Source organism: Cinclus cinclus, chromosome 2 (assembly GCF_963662255.1).
Source record: "Cinclus cinclus chromosome 2, bCinCin1.1, whole genome shotgun sequence".
Lineage (NCBI taxonomy): Eukaryota > Metazoa > Chordata > Aves > Passeriformes > Cinclidae > Cinclus > Cinclus cinclus.
The window spans coordinates 84,618,531-84,642,338 of NC_085047.1; the positions used below are offsets into that span (position 1 = coordinate 84,618,531).

Consider the following 23,808-nt stretch of genomic DNA (forward strand, 5'->3'; position numbering starts at 1 on the left):
CCACAAAAAGGATATGGTCAGCCAAATCAAGTTTATATTGAAAAATGAACACTACTAGATTATAGTAATTTGTTTTAAAATACAGTGTTTATTTTGAAGGCAGACAATGATCAAAAAGGAAAAATAACTCCTATTTCTGGTGATTTACAACTTTTGGTCAGGGTTCTGGTCAGAGAAGTAATTTACTGGGCCACTTTCTTGTAAGTTTACGTAATTCTGACTTTTCTGCAAAAGAATTTAGAATTGTGGAACAGCTGACTGTCAGTAAACAAAGAACAAAAAATTAAAAAACCAGTGAAGCTTGCTCAGAAATGACTGGGAATCTTAATATACTACTCAAATGGACAAAAATTCACATTCCTCTAAGGATTGCTAGATGGTTTGAAAGATATCAAGTCACTTTTTTTGACCCCCAAAGCATACAGTGTACTTTAGAATAAATTATACTTTAAGTGCTCCTTGCACGGAAAAAGAGGCTATTTTCTGTCTTAAGTGGAAAAAATCAGTAGCTTTAGTATTGTCACACTGCATGAAACAAAAATGTGTAACAAGCAACGTTTTTTTTAGCACAGAGACCACAAGAATAGAGTTCTCCAAAGAAACTTCTTAAGGTGAAACATCTGCTGCAACCTCATCCCATTAGTTAGTGGAGGAGAGAAACAACAAAATACAAAACTGTGAAAAATCAGTTAGTGAACTATATAATACTCAGAACAGAAAAAATATATAAGTCAGTTATGCCAGGCATTAAAGAAGATTTCTCTACAAAGAAAAAATGGTGTTAGATCTATCATACCTAAAACATTCAAATTCAATTCAGATACACATGGAAACAAACAGTTTATATTGTAGACATTTATATAACACACACTAGGAGGAAGGTACTCTCAGTGCATAAGAGAACTGTTCCAGTAAACAGTTTTTCAATTTGGAGTAGTTTTGTTAGTACGCAAGTCAATAAAACTCAGCACCTCTACAGCAACTCTGCAAGTGATTTTACCTGCCAAAGTGCTTGTGTGCCTGAACGCTCTGACCATGGAATCTGCTAAACCTGTAAGCAGTGAGATGATAGTGTCCATCAAGTAGTTATCATACAGGATGCTGCACTGGCACTGCTGGACAAGCACTGCAATAAATTCACAGAAATTGGCCTTGAACTTCTTCCAATAGGGTCCTGATCTGATCAGCGGGTAGTCTTCATTGTCCTGTACAAGAAAGACAAGTTGAGAGAAAACACACTAATTAGTTCTATTTGTGCATTCCCATCACTCCCACTGAACATCAGAGAAAGTTTTGCTGACAGTCAGCTTCACTTCATCCCCCATAACTTTTTTCATGTCTATTATTCCAAAGCAGGGACAATCAACTAGGTTACAAGCAAGCTGAGAGACAAAGTAGCTTTATTAGAGCTACACTGTCATAACAGCTCACATTTGAAAACAATGTATGCAAGGTAGTTGTGAACAGACAGGAGGGAGAAAGTGTGTGAAGGCAGAGCAAAGTAACTTTCACTGGTATAAACCATGAGCACTCCTGGCTTCTACTTTCTTACAGGTAGCAGTGCTTCCCCACTTGCCTATCCCTCCTCTTCCTGCAAAAGCACAGTAAAATCCAGCCAGAAAATGAAGTAAGTGAAAAGTGGAGACAAACTATGGTGTGAACCAGACAGGAGTGCTCTCCTCAGCAGCACTGACAGCTTGAGCAGTTTATCAGGCTAGAGCTTAACGCCAAATACTCAGTCATTCACCTATACCATCTGCACCCAGGTCTCAAAAAAACCCCACAGAAACAGTAAGCGGGCAATACCTTTGACATCATGCAAAAAGCAAGTTACAATAAGTAACTTAAGTGTCCACAATACAATTGATACAACAAGGAATTCAGATAAATTCCCCACAGAAAATGTTACACTACAGTTATGAAAAACTACAACAACCCTACCATGTTCACTGGCCAAGTAACTGTCAGGATCCAAGGATAGGCCATGAATTTCTTATACTGCAACCCAGTTTCCTGTAATGCAGGGGACAAAATTTTGAAAGCTTGTGAATGAAATAGCACAGATAACCCATAAACAAAAACATTACAAAACATGCAACATATTTCAAAGGCCATTAGAACTTCAGCCAACGTGTGTTACAGGAAGCCTACAAAAGCCAAAATATTATACAAAACCTAAATCCTTCTCATCTGGGTTTTGGGAGTTTCTTTATAACCGATGACAGAAGAAAGACACACCTTTATATAAAACCTGAGTTGCCTTGTTACTGAGAGGAGACAACTTGTTTCCAAAATTTATAAGTAAACATATACAAGGTATAACCCTCATTATTAATTCTAAGCCATGGCTCCTCAGCAAGTGTAAGTGTATATCCCTTTTCTACATTTGGTACCTGGATATAAAACATCTAAACCCTAAAATAAAAGAACATTCTGAGCTTTTCAAATTAGAGAGAAATGTCTTCAGCACTAATGTGACTTGATGTAAAGCTGTTTTCTCAATTCTGCAATTATTCCAAAACAAAAGGCATTACATCTAGAGTTCTTTATCAGGTTCAGTGAAGTACAAGTATTTCTATCCCCATCTATCTGTACAATTAAGCACCAAAGTTAGCTCTTCCCTTCCTAAATGTTTGAGCAATAAAATGGGAAAGGGAACAAAAACTACATAAGAAGTAAATGTCACAAACAGGAACAAAAGAAGAAGAGAGAAACAGAATATCTTAAAATAGAAGAAAAACAAAATAAAGGGTACAGACAAGACTGTCTCATCACTGAGGAATACCACAGCTCACAAAGACAAAACAAATGCCTCAATGACCACATTAAAGACATTCTCTGCTTCCAGTATAAGTTTTCACAGAATTACAGAAAGACTGAAATTGTATATCTGATCAATAACAGCAGATACCTAGCAATATTTTCCACTCCAATTACTATTCTCATTGTTACTGTCATTAGTTTTCAAAAAAGTGTTTTTGAAACCACAGTGCCATATGGCACTACTTCTCAACTAACTTAAACCAATAACTTATAGTTCCACCTCATTTATGAAAAAGGTAAGAGAGAATTTACTTTCTTTACAGCGTATGGAGGATTCTCCTGGTTTACAATACAAGATAAATATTCTATTACCATCTGAGAAGGGTGATCATCCTTGTCTCTGTGGGAAATGTCTTCTGTTGATGGGCCATGTTAATGGGCCACTGAGTCCTACTGTATAACTGGTAAGATTACATCATCCCATTGGGAGATGCTCCAGCCAGGAGGACGAGCCAAGCCTTTCCTACCTAGATAAAAACTGAGGTTTAGAACGCCAAAGGCAGCCTTTTTCCACTGGATTCCAGAGGAAGAACCAGTTTTATTTTCACATCATCGCTGGACCCTTTGGAGGAAAACTGCACCAGCACCCTGACTGACACTGTCAGTGGTTTTATTTTTTATTACTGCATGTATTTTGTTTTTCCTTTTTCTCTTCCCTATTAAAAATTGCATTACTGACTTGAAGTCTCACTGGTTTTGCTTTTCAAACCAGTACAAGGATACAGCTTCTAAGGCAACTGCAGAACCTTCCTTTTTGCCCACCAGGACAGGTGAAAAGATTACAGAGCAGTAATATTTCCAGGCTGATGGTAACAATAATCACATCTTTGTATCTGCCAGAGTGCCTGCACTATCATGAGGGTTATCCAGGGCTAATTTAGTTGGCAAAGAAGTGCCAGACTACTAATTCATATGGCCAGACACATATAGGTTCATTTCTGTCAAAAAACTAGCCTGAGTGCTACTACACTTCTAAAATGAAGAAAACCATGTTGGCAAATTCATCCTCTGTGGGAATTTCTACAGCAGCTGGTCTTTGAGAGATGCTCAATTAAAACAAGGGTGATGGCTGCTGCTTGACAAATCAATTCAGAGGTGACAAATATGGGAAAAAAAGCAAAGAAGCAACTGCAAGAGCACTGCAAAAAATTTAATGTTGCCTTAATTAGGCAAGGAGCAGTCAAGCAGTGAAACAGCCTTGTAAGGCTATGTGCTTTGCTTAACAATCCACAGGAAATTAGATACTCATTACTGTTTTCACAATTATCTAAAAATGTGTAATGCGCTTTTCTTTTTCCATATGACATGATACAGTTATTAAAAATTATAATTGTCAGTACAGCAGAAAGAACATATTCAAACAAAGTATCAGCTATAAACATCTTTGAACTAAATTATCAGCAATCTGTATTAGTATTTTTAAAGGACCTAGCAACCAAACACCAAAGGAACCATTTACCTGCTGCAGTGCTGGGTTATATTTACCTCTATAAAGTCATTATCAAAAGAACTCCTAAGAGAAAGATTCAGGAAGGCTGCAGTCAGACAGCCCTAATAAAACTGTCAAAATGAAAGTCACTTAAAAAAACCCCATATCCTGCTGCTGCTAAAATGGGCCATTATGACATCAAATTTCTCTTGCAAAAAAACAGGTTTATTTTACCAAATTAATAAAGTGGTAGAGAGCCCCTGACAAGCAAAAGGAATTCCATCCAGGTTGGCTATTAAGGTAGAGCCTGTCATTCATATAAAAAAGACATGCAAAATCAAAGCTGTGCCTACCTTATCAAAGGTCTCTGTCATTTTTCGCATGACATCCTTCTTGTACAAACTTTGAAACATCTCTGCTGTTACCATGCCTAAAAAAGTAGTGTTTTAAAAATAATTACTGACAACTCTACAACATTAATCAAGTCCAAACCACAGTAAAGGCTCTATTAAATTTAAAAACACTGAAGAATGGGGAATTCTGTTTTATGTGTGTACAGGCTGCATATATATAAAGAGACACATAAATTAACTGATAGGAAAAAATACAGATGAACCAAAACTGAAATTCCCATTAGAGAAGTCTGCTCTGTGCTGTCTGGAAAGGATATTTTCTCTGTTCATTCATTTACTTCAAGGAATGACTAAAATTTTGCTCACTGCTAGTCAAAGACTCCAAAGTATTTCCCGTAAGAGAAGGAATATTAGTAAAAGACGTAGAGAAAAAAAATGTGCAAAAAGCATATTTCTAGATGCTTAAATACACTTAGAAGTTTCAAACAGGACAGTCTTAAAACTCTTATTTGCCATCCTGAAACATTTCACTAGCAGACAGTCCCCAGAAGTGAGTGCTTCAATGTTATGAAACGGAGAGCTTCACAACTCTCTAGTAAAAGCAACTGCACTGAGGCAGATTGCTTTTCTAGCCATCAAAGCAGGGAGCTGAATTTGCTAGCTGTTTATTTTCAAACAAGGACACTAGCAAAACAAAGGATACCAGGAAATATAAAACAAATGGCAACTGAAATACTGGATTTTAATTAGCACACTCATCAAAAGTACTGTCCCTATGTGAGGATTTTGCAAAGTTATGTGACATGCCACTTCAGAAACCTGACACTGCAAACCTTGTTCAAATGCAACTCTCAGAGCTGGAATGCTGCGAGCGAAAAGAATTTAACCAGCAGCATTCTCTTCTATTCTGCCTGTCCATCTGGAGTTCATCTTAACGAACACTACAGATTGTAAGTACATGATTTACTTGAGGGAAAAATTCCATTTCAGAAAGCACACTTCAGAATCCTCTCACACACAGACAGTGGAAAAGGCTACAAAGAAGGTAAATTACCTTGACAGCCTGAGCACTGAATGAAGAAGTTGATGAGATCCAAAAGTGCCACATTCCTGTCTTGTTTATAAGCTTCAACCCAATCAACTACTACAGACTAGAACAGATTAAAGAAGCTCATTAGTCAGGAGATGAATACAGTTTGCTGCACTCCAAAAACTGTTCCATCTCCATTAAATTACAAAACCGAGAATAAACTCCAAGCAATTATCTTCCATTTCTAACAGTTCTTAAAGACCTTTTCAAGTCTAAAATTGCCTTAGACAATGTTGCTTTTTACAGATGCTTTGCTTCCTGTTAACAGGAAGCAGTTTTAATAAATGCAATATTGAAAAAAAAAATTAAAAGTTGTCCTCATGAGTTCTTGATACCACTGAGGTAACAATTTATTTTAAAAGGAAAGAAATAAACACAAACAACAAAAAATCCACACACACATTTAGCCTCTGCACCATCTAATAATTAGTACTAAATTATACTAGCAATTTACCCTGGAAGTTCTCTTTTTCTCTAGCACTCAATTTGTGCAGTAGGTTTGAAACAGTTCACATACTACACATAAGCCAAAAAACAACTTTTTGGTTTTGTTTTTTTTTTTTTTCTTTCAAATTTCATTTCTAGGACAGTCCAGCCTACAGCCTGTAAGTGACATGGATCTCCTAGGACAAGCCATCAACCCACCAGTAGTTCCACCAAGGTCTAATAAATTCTAGCAGCAACAGTACTCAAGTTCTGCTGCCTTTCTAAGACTTCCCCATGATGGTTACCACAGCAGAAGCCAAGCTCTTCAGGGAACTCCACTGAAGTTACCACAGCTGTAGCATGACAAAAGCCATCCACACAAATATATTGGAAAAACAAAGGTCTCACATCCAAAATATAAACATACTTTTCATGCACATGTGCACACACACACACGTTGCTTACAGACACTATACACTAGAGACATACCTATAACTCTACATAAAAATATTTGGGGCTCCAGATTTTCACACACATATATAAAGATAATATATATATATATATATATATATATATGTGTATATATATATGTGTGCTCACAGAATATGGGTTGGTGGGCTTCCTCACATTGAAGGAAATTGTTAACTATATAGATGAACAGGGAACCTGGCTATTATGCAAGCTACTGACAAACCGCATTGGAATGAAGGTAAAAGATTAATAGTACAAGGCAAGCATGGGTGGGTGGGGGGGGGGGAAGGGTGAAAAAAAGAAATAAGAAAAGAAAAACCTGATTTTTCAGAATTCCGGACAACTAAAATTTGCTATTGATGGACCTTTTTCACATTTTTTAAAATAATTATCTTTTTGTATGTTAAGGCATTGTTTTAGGAAGACCAGTTTAGGTAAATTTCCTTCCTCTTTTTAAATATCTGACAGCTACCTCCTCACTAATTTCTTGAAGCTGCAAGATGTTCTTTCCAAGAGTCATACTCACTGCAGTTTTTCAATCAAACATGTTTCTTCCCCACCTAAGCTGAAATGTAAATGTTCCACAGTACAAATAATGGAAATGACCACTGTATATTCATCTTGCCTCCACCAAGTGCTTTCAGAACTCAGTGCTAGGAATACCTGCATGGCCTGCTTCCCCATGCTAACCACTTCAAACAAGGTAACTGCCTCAACCACTTCGCCATTCTGCAGCTGGCTCACTCTTCTGCTACCGGCAGAATTCCTCCTTATGTTCTCACACTGTTCTCGGACCTTCCGCTTCTCTCTCTGAAACGAGTCAGGTAAACAAAGCGTGTGAGAAAACACAACACACAATAGACATTCACAGGTACAGGTTCATTTTGCTTTTACTGCAATCACTTCCCCAGGCTGCTCAGTTTTATGCCCCAAGGACCCAAACAATTCCTTACCAAGTACGACCATACTAATAGGAGATGAAAGAAAGGATTTACAAGTTTGAATTTCACTCTTAACAATGAGTCATGAGCATAGGAAGCTGTAACTGGAAAGAAGTTTTTTTTTGTACAGTTGAACTACCCAGAAGTCAGCTGTGGCAGCTGTCATTTCTGAAGAATAGAAAACAAGCACAGAAGCTCTTCTATATCTTTTCACTCACAGGTTAAACTCACTACCTGCAAATTAACACCAGCTGCACACAAAGCACAGAAAGGAAAAGCACATGCTGAAATGAACTGACTGTTCAAAAGCCAGCACTGAGGCTCTGCTGCCAATGGAATCTGAGGGTCAAGCTGTATCCAGTGACCAGCTTTTAGATGCACTGTGATTGCCATATGCAATATTCAATTTTGTAACAACTGAATGAGACACGAAATAAACTCCACAGTTTTTGTTTTTTAATAAGTGGAAGTTTTAAAAGCTTTAAAATTGACTTACAGGTGTTTTCAGGTTGCCATTTCTCACACAGGTGCCATTCTGAGCAGCAGACTCGGGCACAGTCTCATCATGGACAGCATTCTCTCTAAGGTGCAACAAACATGCTGAAGGGGTTAGCAGTGAGCACTCAGAGCTATACACTTCAAACCAGAAGAAAATAAAAGCAAGTACATGTACTTCAATATTTTTAATTCTTTGTTTGTCACTAAAAGCCAAACAGCTCACTTTAAAAGTACAACAGAAATTTGGGGCCTTTTTCAGACTATCTGCTTTCCTGTAAGATATGCAGATAATTAGAAAACCAGCAAAGTTATCAAAGGTATCAAGGAAGTATAAAGTAAATAAATGAAACAGAAAGCTGATGTTGACTTAATGAAGCAGTTGTTGACTTAAGAGCTTAGCACCATGAACCAGTAACTGTGGATGCCCTAAGCTAAACAAGGCAAAAACAATTGATGGGTCCGCATTTTAAAATGAGAGAAAGAAATTTATTTACTTTGTTTATAAAACATGATGAAGTAAAAAGACACATACAAAACTTCGTTTTCAGGTCATTGTTATTATCATGGTGGAATAATTTTATAAAGAAAGATGCACCTGCTGGGAGATCTGAAGCCATACATTTATCTGCAATGAAACCATGCCATTTTTCATCATTCCCAAAGCTAACAATGTGCTTTGCCAAAGGTCGTGTTTGAGTAGATGAGCTGGATCCCACTTGTGCAGCAGGTCCAGTACTGGAAGCTGGCTGCAATGGCCTCCTTTAAACTACAGTGGCCAGGACATGAAGCCAGTTGACTTGTACTACAGGAAGGCACAAAAAGAAAGTAAGTATGAGAGTGTACAATTATTTCTATTTTCATTATACTACTGCCAACAATAGACTGTACTAACATAAATGACCATTTTACAAACAAAAAACCAGTGTGTTACTATCAGATACAGTCAACTCTCCAGTATCCAGTGCTGGCTCACACTGATGGAGAATAAACTGTTCTGTGGATGCAGAGCCAGATCAACTGCACCTAGGTTTATCAAGGCCAGATAAGCATTGTTATCATTCTTCTTCCCAATATTGTTTTGCAAAGCAAATTCTGAGACTGAATCAACTGCAGAACCAAGGTCCTGATATTTTGTTGGTAAGAGCAGACAGGTTTTATTCAAACATGTCTCTTATTACTATTTTGATCTATTGAGACACTTCAAGAAGTGATGTAGAATGAGGCTTCCAAAGACTCCTATAAAAATTCTACATAAATATAAAATTGCACAAAAAGATATAAAATTTCTAAATACAATTATGCATATGCTGACCTTCCCTACAAACAAATGTCCCATGAAAGTTAAATTCCATTAATTACTTGTTATATAAAAGTTCAAAACATGCCACAGTGTTTGATAGATGGAAACAAAGAAAATAATTCAGGATGAACCAACCCTTATACAAGCTGACTGGACATCTGCATGTGAAGAGTGAGATAAACTATAGGTCCCAGCTGAGTCAGCATTCTATAAGCAATCATTAACAAAAGTTTTCAATTGTCTTCTTTGATTTAAAATTGCGAGCCACAGAGATTAAGTATCCCAAGTACCACCAGAGACTTCCCAGCTGAAAAGAACAAACAGCAAGAACAACAGCAATATGTATTGGTTTTCTGATGCCAGTTTGCTCTTCTTAGATTCTTCTACAGACCACAAAACCAAAAAGAATCCAAACATGTTTGTCAAGAAGCTGTTTCACCTATGCGAATAAATCCTTTCACTCTTGATTTCAAAGCAGAATGCATCACTACGGGGCAGGACTAACAGGTTCTTACTTGCATTGTTTCACTGGAACTGCAATTCAGGTGCCAGCCAACACTGTAATAACATGGGTTACCAGTTTCTGCATTGCACCTTCAACATAACCTTCAACATATCTTCAAAACCTTTTCTGAACTGTTTACAAGTACTATTTAGCAACTTACTCCATCCCATAATGAAGATAAATACACTGAATTTGGTTATAGCAACTATATTTGAGTCCCAGTTGCTTTAGAACACTTAAATAATTCAAAAATCAGAACTGCCACAGGACAGTTCCATCAAGGACTTGTCTGATCACGTACTGCTTTTAGTATCTCTGCCTACAACATACTTCTTTGAAGGTTTAATTCACGCCTCTCTTTCCCAAGAACATCCTGAAGGACAGCACTCTGGACAGTATCTACTGGCTTCGTGCTACTTGTTTAGTTTCTTATTCCAGACAAAAGGTAATTGTAGCAAAAGGGGCCCAACAAAGTAAGGAAATTCCTGGCATATGCAACAGCATGTTAACAAAGCTCAGCAAAACCTCCAAGGGTAAGAAGACCACAGATCTACAGTTCCCTCGTGTTGGGCAAAATAAACACCAAATAAAACATATCTGGGGTCAAACTTGTTAGAGTAACTGTTACACATGCAACTAAACATCTATCTTAAGTACTCAACAAATCAACAATTTAACTAAGCACTAAATACTAATATTAAAAAGCCATTTAGTTTCTGAACTGTTTTGGTTATCAGTGCATCACAGCATATAGCTATGCCTCGGGAAGCACTGGGAAACAACAGACAACTTACACAAAAGTAAAGGTTGTTTTTTAAAAACCCAGATACTACTAATATTCATGTTCCTCCTTTCTCTCTCTCTTTTTTTTTTTTTTGTAGCCTTTAATACTGATTTTTCCAGTAAGGCTATTCATAAGGCAGGTACAAACATTTGCAGAAACTAGACCAACACCTAGAAACTGAACCCCATGAAACTACTGAGCAATTAAATGGGATATTTAAATGGAATTTTCATCTCCTCAACTATATTTCTGTTGAAAAAACTGTTAAAAGAATTAAGACATCCTCTTAATCTTCTTAAGCAAAATATGAACTACTGTACCTAGTTGGGGAAAACACAGGTGTCACTTCTGCAGCAATCTCTATACATATCTCCATCTAACATCTTTTCAGCTATATGAGTGCAATGGTAGGTTTGACAAATTTTGAACTAGCTGTCATTTTTTTTCCTCCCCTTGTTATTCTATACCATGTTGAGCACTTCTGCATGCATACATGCACCAGAAGAAACAGCTCTCAGCCATGTAGTTTGCTTCCATCAGCAAACAGTAAGAAACCGTAAGCAGAATGCCATTTCTATTTCCACCTTTATACCCTGTTACATATGGTTCAGAGACTCATTTTTACCTTGTGTTTCTGCCACAATATTGTCCTTTCACTAGCACTTGAAGTATTACTGATAAGATAAAACACTTGAAGTATGAAGGAAGCCAAGCGGCACACCTAATCCTCAGACACAATACTACTGTGATAACCTCTGAATTCGGTTTGCTTGTCTTAATAAACATTTAGAATAGATTTGGTGACTTACACTTGAAAAGAAAACTACCTTTTTACCAAGAAAGCAATATATTCCTTTTGCTGTGTAAAACGAACAATTAATCTATGCTACTGAAAGAATCCTACCTGTAAATTTCTAAAATTATAAATTTCCAAACAACTGGTTCATCTTTTATAAGCAATATAAGAAGCTCCACTAAGCAACTGCTATGTGCCTGCCTAATACTTCTGAAGGTGAAAGGCTGGTTTCAGATGAAACATACTGGAACAGATATATGGGAAGCTATACATGTCATCATGGGCTAGAACTCTTTCAGCTTTCATTAAAGCATAATGAAGCAAAATACATGGAACAAATGGGCTCAGAATGTGACAGGACCAGCAAAAACTAGGCTGCAGTGATTTCAAAGCACAACAGTGGATATCTAAGAAGTTTTCTCTTTGAAACCAAACAAGAAATGCCTACATGATTTAACTTCACCTCTTATTTACATTTATTGTAGTAGAACTTCTAATTACTATTGTGTAAATAATTATATGAACACTTTAGCTCATCTCAAGAGATGATTAAAAAATGTATTATAAAAGGGAGAAGACATGATGGATCCCTGATAAAAACAATATAAAAGATACAGAAGCAATGTCCCCATTAACGCCTGCAGGGAGCCTACAGATAGATTACTTAGTACTCCTCCCCTCAGCATCCCCAAATTCTCCAATGAAGGGAACAATGTGCTGACAAGGCATTTACCCTTTTTTTCCTAAGGTAGGATGCACATTTGCACTGAGGTGAATAAGGCACAGAAAAGCTTGCGAAGACAAAGTCCCTGACGAGCAGCATACATCACTACATTAAGAAGATGCTAAATAGCGCATTAAAGGAAATAAAATGAAGAAACTAGTAACAAAGCACAATGCACAGCAAATCCCTTTTTTCCGCGTTCCCCCCAGGATGACACACTGTAGATTCCCGCGGTATCGGCACGGCACAAAGGGACAGCACCCTAATTTACCAAGAGGTTTTACAGGCAACCTGTGCCCAGGTCTTACTTTTGGCTGGGAAGGTTACTAGCTGCGTTGGGCTCGGCTATCATTTCCGCTACATCATCTCAGCAGCACAAACAAGCTGACACGACCTTCTGAGGAAACTTCACCGAAATCGAGAGTCTTAAAAACTTAACAACGCTTCGGCTTTTGCGGGAGGAACAGCGGCCGAAAACTGTCAAGAAAGGCACACAAAGAGATCTAATTCCAGGCAAAACAGGGCAGGAACAGCTCCCCTCCACCACGCCCCCTCGGCCACAGAAGAGGATTAAACAAAGAAATTAAACCTACCGAGTACCCCGCCGTCCCTCCCGGGCGCTGCCCAGCGCGGCCGGCCCGGGCCCGGCGTCAATCACGGCCTGGGCCCGGCAGGGGCGGGGAGCGCCGTCACACGGGCGGCGGCGGCGCTTCCGCAGCGGCCGGAAAGACGCGGTCGGTGACGGTGCCTCCCCGGTACCGCCCCGGGCCCGGCGGTGCCGATGCGGCCCGGCCGCCTCTCGTGGTCGCTGCTCCGCTGCTGGCGGGCGGCGGCGGCTCTGGGCGCGCCCCGGTGCCGCCCGCTGCCCGCCCGCCCGCTCAGCGCCGCCGCCCCGCTCCGGGCCCCCCTGCGCCCGCCGGGCACGGGCGGCGAAGCGCCGGGGAGCGGGGCGGCGGGCGCCGTCGGGGATGAAGAACGAGAAGAGGAGGATGAAGAAGAGGAGGATGAGGCGGCGCTGGAGGAGCTGCTGGGCCCGTCTCCGCTGGCGCCGGGGCCCGGCGCTCAGCGCGTTGCCATCGTGCACCCCGCGGTCAAGTGGGGCCCGCAGAAGTCACGGCTCACCACGGGTGCGGGGCTGCGGGGGGCGGGCGGGCTCCCAGGAAGGAATACAGCCAGGGGTTTGGAATGGACTGCCCTGGGAGGGGATGGAGTCGCTGTTCCTGGACGTGCGTGGGGAAAGACTTGATGGTAGCGCTGAGTGCCGTGGGCTGTTGGCATGGTGGTGTTCAGTCACAGGTTGGACTCGATGATTTCAGAGGTCTTTTCCAAACTAATTGATTCTGTGGCCTTGCCGATATTGTGAGGTGGACCCCCTGTTACCGCGGTGAAACCGCGACAAGCGGCTCGCAAAGGGCGAGCTTGGGTGGAAGGTGTCGCTCGCTCTTTCCTTCTCCGACAACTTTTTAAAAGACAAGGAGCTTAGTTAGTGTTGGCAGGTCTGTGCTTTGACTTGCAAACCATGCTGACTGTATTATGGACGGCAGAATGCCTCGGTGCAGGTTGGTCAGGGAAACAGTCGGCTGTCCCCCTTATTAGCACAATGTTAGTTGCTTTCAGCCCTCAAACCGTGCTGCTCGCCCCTGTGGCCTGGAGTGCTCTGGCCTTCGGCTTGCCCCGAAGTTGGCTGAAGAGCAGCAATACCCTCCTCTCCAGAGAAGAGAGTGCAGTGAAGATGAAGTGTTGTATAAATCCTCTTGGGGATTTAAGTGTTTTTATGCAATTACTTAGTGATGCAGTCAACAATAATTCCTATGTAAGGACTTTTTTTAGGGTCACTATTAGGTTTCTCATAGAAATTGTTGTAACTAGCTGGTATGTAAGCATTAATCACAAGCAGTTAAGATACATTATGAACTTGATGCTTCTCTTTGAACACTTCTCTAATTATAAGGCTGCAATGTAAGGATTAAAGCATCTTGTAAGTTTGCTTTTTATGTATAGAATCATAGAATGGTTGAACTTTCAGTGGTCATCTAGTCTGACCCCCCTGCAATGAGCCAGGACATCTTCCACTGTACTGGGTTGTTCAGAGCCCTGTCTAATCTGGCTTTGAATGCTCACAGGAGATGTTTACAGGACCACCACCTCTCTGGGCAATCTGTTCCAGTGTTTCACAAGTCTCATTGTAAAAAAACCTCTATATCAGATCTAAATCAAATCTCTTGGTTTAAAACCACTGGCCTATTTTACTGCAGCAGGTCCTGCTAGAAAGTCTGTCCCCATCATATAAGCCTCTTTAATGTACTAAAAGGCCCTAGAAAGGTCTTCCCAGGAGCCTTCTCCAAGATGGACAGCACCAACTCTCCCAGACTTTTCTCAAAGGAGATGTTCCACCTGTCTGATCATCTTAAATGGCGCTGCTCTGGACCTGCTCCAACATGCACATCTGTCTTGTGCTGGGACCCCAGAGCTGGATGTTGCACTGCAGGGGGAGTCACAGCAGAGCAGAGCAGAGGGGCAGAATCCCCTCCCTGGGCCTGCTGGCCACACTGATTTGGATGCAGCCCAGGACATGGTTTGGCTCTCTGGGCTGCAAGCAGAGAGTGCTGGGTCATGTCCAGCTTCTCGTCCACCAACACCCCCGAGTCCTCAGCAGGGCTGCTCTCCATCTATCCATCCCCCAGCCTGTATCAATATACTGGGGCATTGATGCAGGACCTTGCACTTGTTGATCCTCACTGGCTTTCTGTGGGCCCACTTCTTGAGCTGGTCCATGTCCTTCCAGACGGCAAGAGACAGTTTATATATACTTACTCTTTCATTCCAATTTATTATGTGATGAACCTAAATCTTGTTTAGTTTTATTAGCACTGGTAATTCTTACAAATTATCACTTTGCAGAGTAAAGTTTTTAACCTTTTCAGAATCAACGTGACATAATTTTACAACTAAAAAGTCGGTAAAATATGAAGGCACCTTTCTGTCCAAACATACAGAAAAATAGCAGTGGTCCCTTTCCATTTAATTAGGCCCTTCAGGTGAAGAGCCTGAAGTCTGAACAAATGTTTTGGAATGATTTTTGAAGCACCACAGATACAACAGGAAATCTGTGTATTTTTCAAGAAATATGAACAATATGAGGAAAAAGTGGACCATGATTGTCTTTAAAATATGTTACTTTTTGGACCAATGTGAATTATTTAGTATATAAATTATGTTTTGCTGTCTAGAGAAACTACACAATTTTGTTCTGAAGAGGGAAAGTTTGGCATATCAAGACTAGAATTGCTGATTCAATGCTCTTGTGTAGTCTTTGTGATTTCACAAAGTCCTCAAAAATTTACTGCTTTGCAGTGTACATGTTAAAAACTCAAAAAGTAATTGATGAACCAAATTACAGGATTCAAATCTGCTGGTTTCAGCAAGTCAAACCAGTTCAGTTCAGGTCGATTTTGAATAAATGGCTGGGAAGTTAGCAGCAGGATATGCTGTATTAGTAATTCCCAAATTATTTCTGCAAAACACCAAAGTGTTAACAGATTTTCCAGCTAGTTACCCATTTCACTTGTTGAGGAGAAAAGCTTGGTGATTTCTTTCCTGACAATACAATTAAAAATCCTCCAAAGTCAACCACCACAAAGAAAGATACTTTGTGCGATAAAATTGCATCAGACTGTTCAATTACTCTCATTAGAGGTGAGACACTTCATTCTTTGTGCTACAGGTTAAAAGAATTTCAGTGTAGCTTAGTGTTTCCATGTTCATGCATGTACTGTAGTTATTGAGATCTAAGCAGAGTTATGATGATACATTGTAATATTGATTTCTTTTTCTATTATTGTTATGTTCCTGTAGCTGAATTACAGATTGAAGAAGCCGTTGCTCTTGTAGATACCCTTCAGAACTGGACAGTTTTAGATAAAACAATTATTCCTACAAGAAATCCCAACAAGAAGTTTGTTTTTGGCAAAGGAAACTTTCAGATTTTGACAGGTAAGGACTGAGATCTTTCGGCAGTGCATCACTCTAAATGGAAGATTTTTGCAGCCAAACTGTTCAAGGATAGGTATGGAAGCTGAAGAGAGGAAGAATTTTGTTCATCCATCGTGCAGCTTGCGTAAAAGTGAAAGAATTTTTAAGGTTACAAAAGCAATGCAGAATAGACATAACCCCTGGTCACTGAAAATGTGAGGCAACTAAATCCATAACTTTGTGATGGACATAAGTGAACCTGATGCTGTTCTTGGCACAGTACTGAATTAACAATTGCAACTGCTCTATGAAAAAAGAATATGGTGCTATTTGATGTTTTTATGAGCATTCTGCTCAATGCAAAATGATTTATAGTCTGGGCACTTAAAAAAGAGAATTGACATTTAACACTCTTATTTTGCAATCATTATCCATCTTTTAGAAAAGATTAAAAAATTGCCCCATCTGACAGCTGTCTTCTTGAATGTGGAAAGAATATCTTCACTAACAAAGGTAATTAAATATAATATCAAATCATATTCTTTGCATCAGTATTGTTTGGAAGCTATTAATATTAGGAGAAGTGGTCAGTTGAGATTCTGAATTTGCAAATGTTAATATATGAAGCAGAAAGACTGAGTTTTGTTGAAAAGAATCTTAATACCAATTGCATTTGTCCAGTTGATACGTGTTTGCAGCTCTTGTACAGAAAATTTTCCAGCAGCTTACTATAATTTATTATAGACTCTGCTCCCACATTTGACACTGGCCCTATTTAAAATGTTTAAAAAGTTATTCAGGGTGGTTTTTTTTGCAAAATGATGTTGTTAACACATCTTTTGTTATGAAGAACATCAACATTTTTTATTAGCTGCATGCTCAGGTTTCTATCTTTATTATGGAGAGCATATTTTTTCCTTGTCCTGTCGATACTGAATTGTATTTTGAATATGAGGTGTAAATTCAGAGCAAGCTTATAGTTGAATGTTTCAAATACTTTCATTCCTAATCCTTAAAAAGAAGCATTGAGAGGTGCAGCATATTTCAGTATTTTAACACTGGCAGTAAAACAACTGGTACATTAAATACAGATACTCTTGGACAAACTAAAATAAAAACTTGTTTTGGGTTTTTATTACGTGCAGCATCATGTGGGGTGTAAAGTGTATACAAACTCTGCAAGCAAACATTTATGCTTTGCTGGTAGTTTTGAATGCTTTCCCTGGTTATAAAATGAAGATATGACAAATACCTGTAACAGATGGTTATTCAAGTGCTTCCATTTGTTGATGAAAGGGAAGTTGAAAATGTTTCATTTCAATTTCCTAATTTTTAGGAAAACTTTATAGTATGAGTTATTTTAGTACTAGATTTGCTAAAAATGGTTTTATTTTCACAAATATAAATCTTAAGGGGAATTAAACAGGATTGATTCAAGAAAGTGTTTGAGAATGTGTCTACAAGCATTCTGGTTTTTGGAGATGGCAAGGAACTACTGCATGTTTTAAGTGTCTTTTGCTGAATTAGAGCAAGGATGAGGGGTTTGGGTTGGTTGGGAGTTTCTTAAGTATTTCATTAAAAGTTTGCTATTAAATAATTTTCCTAATTTCAATTTTTTAGCAAGTTTTAGTTATCTTTCTTCCTTTCCTATGTTATCCTTAGCCTTTCCCATTCCAATATTTCATAATTTTTTTACAAGGATTTAACCACTGACATTCTTGATTCTGAGGTATGCTGTAAGACTTGTTGCAAGAATCCGTAAAGGGCAGTGGAAGGATTCTCACTGAATTTGATGGGCCTAGACATGAAGTTCTACTTTTTAAACTCTCTTTGGCTCCTCTTTTTAGTCAATGAAATTTTGACTTTGCATGCTCATAACGATTGCCCATCCATTGCAGTGGAATCCTGAGATCCTCTGAGTTCTGAGTAATTAACTGTACTTGCTGTGTAGGAATTGATCTAGTGATACTGTGGGGGACAGAATACATCTCGATTATTTTGTCTTACATGGCTAAAGAAAGAGCTAGAACGTGCCTGGGGCGTGCAAGTCTTTGACAGATACACCGTGGTACTTCACATTTTTCGCTGTAATGCCCGGACGAAAGAAGCAAAACTGCAGGTAGCATTGGCTGAAATTCCTCTTCTCAGGTACCTGGGGCTGTGCAAATCACATACTCATATCTACATGTTTTAGTGACTATTTCTTTACAGTAACAAAACTCAACAATATTTACCATAAAGAAAAAATATGTAGGGTGTTCAATGATTGATTAGAGTACAGAATTATTTACTATAATGTCATTATTTTAAGCTTCTGCAGTGCTGTCTGGCAAAACCAGAATGTGTTCAATAATCTTACAAAATGTATTTTTCATGAAAAGGTCCCAGTTCTTTCTAAGACACAAGATGGATTGCAAGAATATGTAGGAATTGGATATATATATATATATATATATATCCCATATAAAAATTGTTGAGTTTAATAAGGGAAGCTATAAACAAGGAAGATTAATTTGTATTTAAATTTTCTATATTTCAGCATTATGTGGCATAGAAATGTGTACATGGCAGTTGGTGTGAGTTATGTGGATGTTTTAGAGGTATATTTGGCTCTCTGAAATTTCAGCATAGCACTTATAATTTACCAAGAGAGTTGGATGCTTTCTCAAGCTACGGTTGAGCCAGAAAAATCGGGATTTTTTTTCTCCAGGCTTCTTGCCATGAGCAAGTTTTATTTACAACTCAGTCATTTGGTAGTTTTATTTGTACTATCAGAATAGCACTGCTGCTTCACAATTTTTAGGTATTTTCATATAAGTGGATTGAAAAAATTGCTTTTAATTAACTGTTACTCTGCTGCCAGGTCAAATCTGAAAAACGAGGCGTCTCAGAGAGATCAGCAGAGAGGTGGTTCACGATACATCATGGGCTCAGGTAAAGTCTAAGTATTCTCATGATTTAGAGGATTTTTTTCTCTGTAGCTTTTAAACAAATTTAGTTGCATCTTATTTTATTTGGAAGAGGTCAGGAGGAAAAACAGTGCATCTAATTAAACAAATGTACAAAAAAGTATTGGAAAGTAAGTTAAATAATAAGGTTTGAGTCTGTACCAGTCAAGTTTTTTGGTCAGTAAGTGGTCAAGGATAAACTGTTTGCTTGCAACAGGGATTTTTCATAAGTGTACATGGATATTTTAGAGTGGTTAGCATATGTTTTATAATTACTTATTCACTTTCTTAGGCCAGAATACATGGGTTTAGTTGCTTATTTTTAACTTCGCAAGCCCTAGTGCTAACCCCCTTGATTTCCAAACACATCACTTGCTTTACAATTTCTCTTGTAAACTATTCTGCCAATTACTCATTTGTATTTTTCAGGTGAAACATTTCTAGAAATACAGAATCGTGTCTTGAAAGAAAGAGAACTTAAAATTAGGAATGCCCTGGAGAAACTAAGGAGAAAAAGGGCTTTACTTAGGACTCAGCGCAGAAAATGCGAGTTCCCGATGGTCTCAGTAATGGGCTATACCAACTGTGGTAAGCAAAACCTCCCGAAATCATAACACAAAAGAGCTTATATTGTCTAATTTTTAATTTGAAACTCTAGCCAGATTCTCATCTGTGTGTGTATGGGCTTCATATTTTAATTAGTTTCTTTAATTGTGTAATGAATATTTGTCAGTTAGGATGTAGTTAGGAAAGCGAATTAAGCTGCTTGGTTTTTTCAGTGTTGAAGAGATGTTTTGGAGAAATGCCTAGCAGTTATTGTGCCAAACAGATTTTAGATATGGTGCCGAAGACTGCACTGTTAATGTCCCTTTGTAGGAATCTCTACTACTTGATCAGAATGGGTACAGAAAAGTACAAGGGTGTTTAGATCACCATGAAGACTTGAGGCACAGGAAGGTAATTGAGAGTTGGCTATTGATCTGAGAAACCTGCTTAAGGAGCACTGTAGCTTTTCATGGATTGTGTGGCATTCTGAGATGTATTCCTAGGAGAATCTAAATAAAGCTAAAGGGGTTTTTTTTCTGCTTTTTTTGGTTTGGTTTGGCTTTTTAGCTTACACAAGTGAATTGTTATTCAAGGCATAAATAGACACTTTGGACTAGACCCTTTTTTCAGGTTGAATTATCTTAAGACAATTTCATTTTGTTATTCAGCTTCTTTTAAAAAACAAACCTATCATGCACTGATTTTGTTATGACGTGTACACTCAAAGATTTGGATGATACTGTGTTTTTCTTAAATGTCCTACTTCCATGTTTTTCAAACTGAAGATTCAAATATATAGATAGATAGATGGATATATATGTAAAACAGTGTTGTATACACATAACTGAAATACTGTAATTAGGCTATATACTGGGCAATTTAATGATTAATTATGTGACATATTCATTTAGTCAAATAAATGTCTCTAGTATTATGTTCATGAGGAAATGCCCGATAAAGGCCTCAGTCTAATAAGGAATCTATTATTAGCACTTCTCTTTATTTTTTAATTTAGCAAGTAAATTATTTCATTTGACAACAGAAGCACTGAGGAGTCTGTAAGTGCATACTTCCTAATGCTGACATGGCAGTGCTCTTCAGAGAGTCTTACAGGGGAGAGATACGGGCAGGTCACTTTGCAGGTAGAATCAGTCTTTGGTCATCTTGTGATTTCACAGCACAGCTGTAGATACCAGTATGTGATTACCTGTGTGCCCTTAAACCCAATTCCAAGTTATAAAATGTAAGACTGTTTTTGGATATCCTAACAGCATATAGATAACTGATCACAAGCTACAATTAAACAACTCAGATGTAAAAATATATGTTACATCATACATTTCACCTGAGCCTTGCAAATGAAATTTTACTTGGAACAAGCCATTAAAATCTTGTCCTTTTTTATTTAATTAGGAAAAACTACTTTGATCAAAGCCTTGACTGGGGAAGCAGGACTTCAACCCAGGGATCAGCTGTTTGCCACTCTGGATATTACAGCCCATGCTGGCTATCTGCCCTCACATATGGCAGTTATTTATGTTGACACCATTGGGTTTCTGACGGATCTTCCACATAATCTGGTTGAGTCATTTTCAGCTACACTAGAAGAAGTGGCTTACTCAGTAAGTAGTCAATTATAAAAATTGAGAAATCAAATTAATTTCCTTTTAGTTAATCCTCACCCCTTCAAAACAGGGGAAGTTAATTGACATGCTGTTCTTAGCAAAGTATCCAGCTGACTATAATAAACTCTTGAGATAATGATGTAAGTATCTTAAAATATCTTTATTTTCTGATGCTTTATTTATGCAGAACATACAGCTATAAAGAGATTTCAGAAAGGACTTATTTGGAGCATATGTGTACATCTCCATACTTAAACCAGATAAACCAGATTTTTCTGATAAAGTATCTGAACGAGTGTTTTTGTTCATTCACTCATCCAAGTGAATCAAGGCTAGCTTGCCTGGAAGTTAAAAATGAAATAAAGCATCTGAAATTACCTGGTTTTAACTTAAGGTTTCCTTTAGAGCTACAAGTGGGTGATTGTGATGTGATGCAGGCAGCACGTAATAAATATAAATGTACTTTAGCAATTATTTTCTCATTAAAGTTGTTTTCCTGTGCTATAATGAAGTGTAAAGCTGCATACATACACACTGACATTCAAACAAAAACCCTGTATTATGAAAGATAATGAAATTCAGTGGTAGCTAGATCACAGAATGCTGCTAAAACTTAGGCTTCACCATCTAATAGCAGGGCTTTCAAAAACATCCTGTTTGTCACTTAATTCTAATTATTTTTCAAAAGTTTAAAGCATTGTCTTGAGCAAAGATGATGAAACAATTGGAATGCAAATGTTGAGTTTGGTCGCTTGGTTTTTATCATGGCAAACCTTATATATATATATATATATATATATATATATATATGTATATTTGAAACTTGTAATTTCTGTATAAAGCTTTTTAGTGAAGCATCAGTAATAGTATCCTGGGAGCTAAGCATAATCTTCTATAATTTGAATGTAAAAATAGGATTGCAAGTTACATGGAGGTTTTTTTCCCCTCTGTTTTTTGAAAGTTTTACAGCCATTTCTCTTCTAAAAACTTTTTTTAGAGATTGCTCTTTTAAATCTGTTTTTGAAGCCGTGTTGTTAAAAAGCCTTGGCTTTGAAAAAATGGATCAGTTATCATTTGAAATCTGATTCTGTAACTAGCTTGATTGACAACTTTTCCATCAGGTTTGTGCGAGGCAATTTGTACTCACTAGAAGTGGGAGACTTAAGATGCTGCAGATTTTCTTCCATCATGGTCTAAGAAACAGTAGTTTAATAATCTTTTTAGTAGTTAGAATGCTAATCTGCGAGTGTATTATCAAATGGATAGGAAAGTACTTTTCATTAATTAGCAATGCAAAATGGTATACTGTCTCTACAACCTGGTAACAGGTGTTGTATACTGATCTTTGCTAGGATCTGATAGTTCATGTGAGGGATATAACTCATCCAGAAACTGTCCTCCAGAAAGCAACTGTTCTGTCAGTTCTGAGGAATCTTGATCTTCCTAGCCATTTACTGGACTCAATGGTAGAAGTTCATAACAAAGTGGATTTGATAGAAAGGTAAGCAAGAGATGCTAAGTGTACTTAAACATTTCTTATGTTGTGGAAGATTTTTAATTCTTAGTCTAGAAAAGAGATCCCACACTTCAGAATATATTTAATAGTGTATCTCAATCTTTTACATACATAACTATGGTTTGAAAAAGAATTAATTATCTTTTAATTACAAAAGAAATTCACTTGAGTCATACAAGAAGTGCCCTCTGTAGAAGGTGTCAGTACAAAGTAACTCAGTTAAATTGTCCGTGCTTGGAATATTTTCACAACCTAATCTTCATGAACAAATGTGCTAGCAACTGATTTTCTTTCAGGTATAAGCCTGCTGAAGAAAATGCTTTAGCTGTTTCTGCTCTACACGGGCATGGTTTAGAAGAACTGAAACAAGAAATAGAGAAAAAAATACTGACAGCAACAGGGAAGAAGATTCTAACAGTTAACATCAACTTAGAAGGACCTCAGCTAAGGTAAATAATTCTGAATCCTGTGAAGGACTTGGAGAAATATGAAACACTCAATCATTCATGTCTTTAACTTTTCAAATCATATCATACTTATTTTTATCTGCATTAAGAATAACAGATATAATTATCAATGTTTTGCAACCTATTGACAAAAAGTAGCCCCATTAGAGAAGTGAAGAAAAGCACTTAATCTTTTTAAAGTGTTACCTAGATAGGAACCTTCTGACCTAGACCAAGGATCACATTTTGTGCAGCGTGTCATACTATTAATATGCTAATATGCTTTTACATTTACAGTTGGCTCTATAAAGAAGCAACAGTTCAGGAAGTAGAGGTCATGCCTGAAGAGGGCACAGCCAGGGTGAAGGTGATAATCAGCAGTTCTGCTTTTGGCAGATACAAAAACCTCTTTCCCAACAGTAAGATTTTCATGTCATGAAACTGAATCCTATCCTAGGAGAAGAAACTGATCTCAAGAGGATGGGAGATGAAGTGAACGACCTGTTAGTCTCACTGCTGAATAGTTTATTTTTCTTCCCCACATGATGTTTTTGGCACATTTTAGAAATGGATGCTGTTTCAGAAAGCTTCTGTATGGAAACAATAAGAGCTTTG

The 23,808-nt window shown here is 38.1% G+C and overlaps 2 protein-coding genes across 2 annotated transcripts in view; one reads left to right on the plus strand and one right to left on the minus strand.

The window, feature by feature from the left end:
* The window catches only part of LOC134057961 (cohesin subunit SA-2-like), a 53,826-nt gene extending 41,334 nt beyond the window's left edge, over positions 1-12,492 (minus strand). Inside the window, exons 1-7 of the mRNA XM_062515007.1 lie at positions 12,449-12,492; positions 8,030-8,114; positions 7,256-7,402; positions 5,660-5,756; positions 4,606-4,682; positions 1,942-2,013; positions 1,001-1,205 (exon numbers count right to left, since the gene is read on the minus strand). Coding sequence (XP_062370991.1) covers positions 1,001-1,205; positions 1,942-2,013; positions 4,606-4,682; positions 5,660-5,756; positions 7,256-7,402; positions 8,030-8,114; positions 12,449-12,492 — 727 coding nt within the window. The remainder of the gene's footprint in view (positions 1-1,000; positions 1,206-1,941; positions 2,014-4,605; positions 4,683-5,659; positions 5,757-7,255; positions 7,403-8,029; positions 8,115-12,448) is intronic.
* A 429-nt stretch (positions 12,493-12,921) lies between these two features.
* GTPBP6 (GTP binding protein 6 (putative)) lies at positions 12,922-23,632 on the plus strand. Its single transcript, XM_062515008.1, has 10 exons — positions 12,922-13,267; positions 15,996-16,133; positions 16,555-16,625; positions 18,130-18,260; positions 18,976-19,046; positions 19,490-19,648; positions 21,020-21,228; positions 22,584-22,732; positions 23,044-23,196; positions 23,491-23,632. Exons 1-10 carry the CDS (start codon positions 12,922-12,924, stop codon positions 23,630-23,632), a joined length of 1,569 nt encoding a protein of 522 aa, XP_062370992.1.
* Positions 23,633-23,808: the final 176 nt, after the last annotated feature.

Coding starts and splice junctions, on each gene's coding strand:
- GTPBP6 (XM_062515008.1), top strand. CDS start 12,922: ATGCGGCCCGGCCGCCTCTCGTGGTCGCTGCTCCGCTGCTGGCGGGCG. Junction 18,261..18,975: donor GCTGAAATTCCTCTTCTCAG/GTACCTGGGGCT, acceptor CTCTGCTGCCAG/GTCAAATCTGAAAAACGAGG. Junction 23,197..23,490: donor TTAGAAGGACCTCAGCTAAG/GTAAATAATTCT, acceptor TTACATTTACAG/TTGGCTCTATAAAGAAGCAA.